Source organism: Theropithecus gelada, chromosome 2, assembly GCF_003255815.1.
Source record: "Theropithecus gelada isolate Dixy chromosome 2, Tgel_1.0, whole genome shotgun sequence".
Lineage (NCBI taxonomy): Eukaryota > Metazoa > Chordata > Mammalia > Primates > Cercopithecidae > Theropithecus > Theropithecus gelada.
In genome coordinates, this window is record NC_037669.1 from 136,524,196 (window position 1) to 136,531,661 (window position 7,466).

Genomic DNA, 7,466 nt, shown 5'->3' on the forward strand with positions numbered 1-7,466 from the left:
TTATATTTTGAAAGATTGTAAAAAAACTGATAGGGTTTTCTAAATAATCTTAAAGGACTATTTCAAAGTTATAAAATGTGCCAGCCATTAGCAGCATTTTTTCAAACTGTGCCAGCCATTAGCAGCATTTTTTCAAACCAATTTGGTTGTCAGTCACACCCTGAATTTAGACAGTGTTTAACTTTTGACATACTACCTTAATTATGGCACTGACTTTACTATTTTTCAGATGAACTTAATAACCTATCAATTGTTGGTTGATCAGGGTACCTCTTGGTATAACTATGGCTTTAGCATGGCATTAGTCACACTGCATAAGCATAGTTTGAGTTCAGTCATCAGTAATTGGCTTGGCCCCTCCTCTACCTAGTCAAAATTCTTAAAAAGTCAACACGTATCTATTATGTATGTTATATATAATATATATAACATTATGTATATATATGGTTATATTTAAAAGGCTATTCCTAAAAGTCATATTTCATTTTTTGACATTGTCAGTTTGACTGTATTAGGCTGTTCTTGTGTTGCATAAAGAAATACCTGGGTGGGCACGGTGGCTCACGTCTGTAATCTCAGCACTTTGGGAGGCTGAGGCGGGCAGATGACCTGAGGTCAGGAGTTCGAGACCAGCCTGGCCAACATTGTGAAACCCCATCTCTACTAAAAATGCAAAAAAATTAGCCACATGCAGTGGCGCATGCCTGTAGTCCCAGCTACTCGGGAAGCTGAGGCTGGAGAATCGCTTGAACCTGGGAGGCGGAGGTTGCAGTGAGACAAGATCATGCCACTGCACTCCAGCCTGGGCGATAGAGTGAGACTCCATCTCAAAAAAAAAAAAAAAACCAAAAAAAAACCCAAAAAAACCCAGGCTAGGTAATTTATAAAGAAAAGAGTTTTAATTGGCTCCCATTCTACAGGCTGTACCGGAAGCATGGTGCCAGCATCTGCTTGGCTTCTGGGGAGGCTGGAGGGAGGTTTTACTCATGGTAGAAGGTGAAGTGGGAGGAAACAGGTCACATGGCTTGAGCTGGAGCAGGAGAGAGTGTGGAGTGGAGGGAGCCATATACTTTTAAAGAAACAGATCTCAGGAGAACTCATGCACTATTGCAAAGACAGCACCAAGCCTTGAGGGATCTATCCCCATGGTCCATACACCTCCCACCAGGGCCCACCTCCAACATAGGGGATTATATTTCAATGTGAGATTTGGGTGGAACAAATATCCAAACCATACTATTGACCTCAAGCAAATCTCTCATTTTTTCCAGTTTTCCCCACAAAGGCCGTCCTGAGGGTAAATAAGATAATCATTATGAACATTTTTTGACCCCTTTTGTCCCTCTTAGAGCCATTAAGTATGTACACTTTGAAAGCTGTGGTAAGTCACTCTCTCTTTCTTCCAAAGGCTTCACAAACTTCATGCGTAGTCCTGCCTGTGACATATTTAACCCATTGCACCATGAAGTGTATCAAGACATGGATCAGCCCCTCTGCAACTACTACATTGCTTCCTCTCACAATACATACCTGACTGGGGACCAGCTCCTTTCTCAGTCCAAAGTGGATATGTATGCACGGGTGCTGCAAGAGGGCTGTCGCTGCGTGGAAGGTATGTGCACTTTTTCTGAGCTCCGGTGTGTATGGGCGACCTTGTCCTTCAATCAGTCTGTTGAGTCGAGAATAAAGAATGGAGACCTGAAACACACTCTCACACTAATTAGTACTATTTTTCTGCTCATTGTAAAGTCAGTCTTAACTCATAATTCTCTCTGGCTCCTTATTGTTCAACTGGGAGAAAGAGTATGTGTTAGCAGTTGTGAAGCATACCGTTAGTTGCTGAGAAATTATGATGAAAATTAAAGTCTTCCTAGAAAGATATTGTTAATTATACAATTGCAAAAATCGTTCAGGAGAGCTCTTTGTTTTTGTTTTTTGTTTTTTGTTTTTTTTACTTTTATTTTTATTTTTTGAGTTGGAGTTTCGCTCTGTTGCCAGGATGGAGTGCAGTGGCGCGATCTCGGCTCACTGCAATCTCCGCCTCCTGGGTTCATGTGATTCTCCTGCCTCAGCCTCCCAAGTACCTGGGATTAGGGGCATGCCACCACACCTGCCTAATTTTTTTTTGTATTTTTAGTAGAGACGGGGTTTCACCGTGTTGGCCAGGATGGCCTTAATCTCCTGACCTGACGATCCACCCGCCTCGGTCTCCCAAAGTGCTGGGATTACAGGCGTGAGCCACTGCACCTGGCCAAGCTCTTTGTTTTTAAGATATTTCGTGGTCTATCAGTTAGCCAACACTTATTAAACTTCTAGTGGGTTCCAGGTGGTGAGTATACAGAAGTAAGTAAAATATGAATTCTGTCTTCAGGGAGTTCGCGGTCTAGTAGAAGGGATGAACTTTTTTTTAAAAAATAATATAAACCAGGCATGGCATTGTACACCCATAGTTTAGCTACCCGGGAGGCTGAGGTGGAAGGATTGCTTGGGACCAGGAGTTCAAAGCTGCAGTGTGTTATGATTGTGCCTGTGAATAGCTATTGCATTCCAATCTGAGCAACATAGTGAGACCCCACCTGTAAGAGAGATAGACAGAGAGAGAGAGAGAGAGAGAGAGAAACAATGTGAAAATTCCACCAGTTGATTGATATACAATAGTATAGAAGTGGTGGTATAGAGAATGAAGTGCGAGGTAAAATGTGATGAGAAATCAGTTAGGCTAGGAAGGGAGCTGGGGGTCAGCTGTAAAGGGTTTTGAGTGCTATGGTGAGGAATTTCAATTTCAGTTTTTGGTAATGAGGGGCCAGTGAAGGGTTTTAATATCTACAGTGATATGATCAGATTTGCAGTTTAGAAAGTTTATTTGGGCAACAGTGTGAAAGGATAATTTTTAAAGGTTTTTTTTTTTTTTTTTTTTTTTTTTTTTTTGACATGTGTGTTTGTGGAGGGAGGAGGGAGGTGAAACTGGAGGCAGGAAGATGGTGGGAAGGCTATCACAGTGAATCCAAGGGGGGATTTCAAAATCTTGGACTAAGTGAGAAAGAGATGATGATAAGGATGCAGTATTAAAGAGGTAAATTTAGTGGAACCTGGTGAGAGAAAAGAATGAAAAGAATGAAGGGGAGAGCTAGAAGGTGGATGGTGCCACCCCATACTGTAGGGAACCTGAGAGGAAGAGCCTAAATGAGTCCAGTTTTCCATCTGCTGAATTTAGAGTGATTTTATAACATGTACGTGGACATCTTTATCAGTCGCTTGGATAACAATGTCTGAACTTAATGAAGAGTCTGGGCAAGATAAGGATTCCAAAGTGCTGAACTTGGTATGTGGTAGTTAAAATCATGAAAGTGTACAAGATCACTTACAGAGAGAAGGGGAAAAGAGAAAGAGGCCTGAGGACTTCAGCGATCCAACGATTAGGAGTAGGAAGCGCAAGGGGAGCCAGCAAGGCCAGTGCAGAGAACAGGAGTACTTGCATCTAAAGGATGAAAGGGTTAGAAAGGAATGGCCAGAAATGCCACAGGGAACAGAAGAGTAAAATAAAACTAAGTATCCAATTTAGTTGCATTTGATAGCAGGAAATTGTTGGTGGCCTTTGCTATGTAGGTTGATAATACGTTAGTGGGCAGTTGGTTACCTGTTGTGGGTTGGTGACTGGGCATTTTTCTGCATCCAAATGCTTGATGATACAGGTTGTGGGGCGGTTTTGAGACTTGGAAGTGGGGTAAATAATATAGGTTTGTTTTCAGGTGGAATAAAGGGGACAAGAGATTTTTGAAAGGGCGTATGCCTGTTTTCTCAGAGAAGTAGGAGAGAGCATCATCCACTCAGTATCAAGTGAATGGAGGTTGGCCACAGGGCTTAAAATCAGCAAATTGTTAAAGAAGTTATCAGAGAATGCAAAAGGAATTGACAAGGTAAGTCAGGGAAGGCCAAGCTGATTTCAAAAACAGTCTTTACTGATTCAAAATCTGGATGCTTAGAATCCTTTCGATCCCATCCCCAACAGTACTCATCTGCTTAGAGAAGGAACGAAGACAGATTATGGAATTGATCCAAGTCTCGGGATTTCTAGGTCATATTAAATATCTTCAGGGTATTGGTGAGAGCTCTTATAAGTAACTGACAGGGGCTGCATGGTTCTAGGAAAGGAAGCGAAGTGGATAGGGGGCCATAAAATAAGATTAAGAGACTAGAAGACTCAAATAAATAGAAAAATGTGGAAAGTTATCATCACACTTAAAAAAAATGAGAACAGAGAGCTGTCATTGCAATGGGATTTAGTCACAGGTGACAATATCCAGATTGTGTCATGGGTGAGCATCATGGAAACAGAGTGAAGCAAGGGACTATTGGCCTTGAGGAGGTCAGTGCTAAGGGATTAAATAGATGGCTACATGGTGTTTTAACTTACAAAGGATGCAGACAGGAGCAGATTGGAGATTAAAAGCTATAAGCCAGACACTTAAGTATAAAAACAAGGTGGCCAGGCACAGTGGCTCATGCCTCTAATCCCAGCACTTTGGGAGGCTGAGGCAGGCAAATCACTTGAGATCAGGAGTTTGAGACCAGCTTGGCCAACATGGTGAAACCCCATCTCTACTAAAACTATAAGAATTAGCCAGGTGTGGTGGCATGTGCCTGTAGTCCTGGCCGCTCAGGAGGCTGAGGCAGGAGAATCACTTGAACCCAGGAGGTGGAGGTTGCAGTGAGCCGGGATCACGCCTTTGTACCCCAGCCTGGGCAACAGAGTGAGACTCCATCTCAAAAAAAAAAAAAAAAAAAAAAGAAAAAGAATGCTATAGAAAAGGTGATTGGAAGATGCCAGAAAGGTATAACTGGATAGAATAAGCTTCAAAGGAGGAGAGATTTTTTTAATGAGTGTAGAAGAACAATCATTTAAAAGTAGCAGTAAAGGCATAGATAATGCCTTCTGGTTTATATTTAAATCTTCTGTGATTCATACAAAAGAGCATCCTTGGAGAAAGGAAGTAGTGTGCTCGAAGGTAAGCTGCTGCTTTGCCAGGGTAAGGAGGTTGAGGAGAATTCCAAAAGGAGTCTGAAGATAAAAGGGAGTTGGTTTATGATTGAATGGAGACGCCATGAAGCACAAGGGAATTGTCTTTTCGTTTTGGTGGGGAATGTGCTGGGAGTCAGCAGTGGGATGACTGGTTGTCCTAGGCATGGTGGAAAGTGTAGGGCAATGAATAAAGCAGCAGGACAATGAGATAAGACTGCTTAACTGGAAGGGCCTTCCTTTGTCAGATAGTTTGTAGCTTGAATTTTCTGCTACAAAAGTGGCAGCAATGTTATTAAGGTAAATCAACATACTTAAAAAATGGGCAAGTATTAAAAACTACCTGTGTACAGAAACAATAGGACGACTACAAAGTGAATGCTCTGGAAATGTAGTCTTTCAACAGTATTTTTGCAATAGTTGCAGACAGTACATACCAGCAATAGTGATTAACAGTTGAGTAGCTCAAACAACTGAATAATGAAGATGCTATAAAATATTAACAGGAAGAAAATCCTTTCAAGCAATAAGAGGTCTCTAGGTGACATTCTGCTCTCAGCCCATTGTTTGCTCAGCACTCAACAAGTTTTCATGTCTGACATGCATAGAGATGCCCTGAGCACACAGCCTCATTGGATTCACACTGATGGTTGCCTATCATTGCAAATGCAAGTATGGAAAATGACTTTTAGTGACTCCATGAAGGGATAGTCAACTCTAGACAATTTTACAACTTAGTTAATTCTGTCTCTTCTGCTCTATTTATTTTGCTTTTCAGTTCCTTCAGATACCTAGGCTTCTCTTTTTGATTTACCTGTCCAAAATCAGTATCCTACCCAAGCCTAACCATGTTTCTGTCATTAACTCCTTATACCGACTGAAAACTTCTAATCCTCCAGCTTTGTTTGGAGTATTAAGAAGGAAAGTTATCTGATTAAGATAATTTGTGTTAAAGTACACATGAGTTTTAGTTGTCGCTTTTCCAATAGTCTTTTAATTCTAAAATGGGAGCTTTTGAAAATTGTGTGCAGTAGATGACATTGAACAAGAGCCTTCTCTTGTACCTTCTTACTTCCTGTTTTCCAATCACTGCTGTAATACAAAGAAGCTACTTGGCTCTGTATGTCTGAAAGGTTACCTTCTCCAGATACTTGCACAAATGAGGCTATGCACAGCTGTGGTATAATTTTAAAGGATATGCAATTTTTTTATGTGCTCCGAAATATCTTCCTCACCAACTTGCATCAGTAAATTATTTCCCTAGTATTTGACTTAAAGTTCTTATTATTGGAATAATCTATAACTAGACAATAGAAATTGAACTACTATTTCTGGAATGTTTTTCTTGAGGAGAATAATTATATTTATCTCAGAGACTTGGTCAGCTTTTCATTTGACCTATTTCTTTGTATTTGTTTGTTCGTTTTGTTTTTGTGTGTTTGACCTATTTCTTATTGGAAATTGTGGTTGTCACTTTGGATTTGAATGTATTGTAGGAAGGAAAAGAGGACCTACTATGATTTTAGCACCTTTAGTGGACCAGGTCTTGGCTAAGTGTTTTCCATGCATTCTCATTTAATTCTTATACCACCACCAAGAAAGAGGGAATAATCTCTTCTTAAGAGATTCAACTCAGAGTTAAATAAATGGCTTAAGTTCCCATAGTTAGGAAGCTTGGAAGCTGGGATTTGAACTCAGGTTGGTCTGACTCTCCAACTGCAGTGTTCTCCAGAAAGTCTGTGTGGTTTTGGAGGAGCAAGCGTTGAATGACATGACCAGCCCTAAGGAATTGAATGAGGCTGTCAGGTCACATAAGGATGGCCAGAGAAAGTGAGGAGCACAACATAGAGGGGAGGTTGGCATTAAAAGGAGGAATTTGCTTCATTCATGATTAGGCCTACCACCTAAATATTTAGATGTTCCTGAAGGCTTAGCATTTGGTGACATGATCTCTGTGGCCCTCCTAACAATTTCTGTCAGTCCTGTGATTTGAAGTCCTTAGTCTGCATTTGAAGCTTGGGCATGGAGACATCAATTGTATGTATAGTAGTCTCCTCTTATCTGTGGTTTCACTTTCCATGGCTTCAGTTACCCATGGTCAGCACACCCTGAAAATATTAAATAGAAATTCCAGAGAGAAACAACATACACATTTTAAGTTGTGTACCATTCTAAGTAGTGTGATGAAATCTTACACTGTCGTACTCTGTCCCTTCTTCACCACAAGAGGAAAGGTGATACAGTAAAATAAGATATCTTTAGAGAGAAACCACATTCACATAACTTTTATTGCAGTATAATTGTTCTCTTTTACTATTAGTTATTGTTAATCTCTTACTGACCTAATCTATAAACTAAACTTTATTATAGGTATGTATATATAGGAAAAAAACAAGAGTGAGTATATATATATATATATATATATATATATATATATATATATATATAT

At 40.2% G+C, this 7,466-nt stretch overlaps 1 protein-coding gene across 6 annotated transcripts in view; it reads left to right on the forward strand.

Annotated features, from left to right (window-relative positions):
• PLCH1 (phospholipase C eta 1) overlaps positions 1-7,466 on the forward strand; it is a 256,547-nt gene that overhangs the window by 182,079 nt on the left and 67,002 nt on the right. For all 6 annotated transcript variants that reach the window (XM_025375496.1, XM_025375499.1, XM_025375498.1 and 3 more), the window contains one exon: positions 1,409-1,612. In XM_025375496.1, coding sequence (XP_025231281.1) covers positions 1,409-1,612 — 204 coding nt within the window. The remainder of the gene's footprint in view (positions 1-1,408; positions 1,613-7,466) is intronic.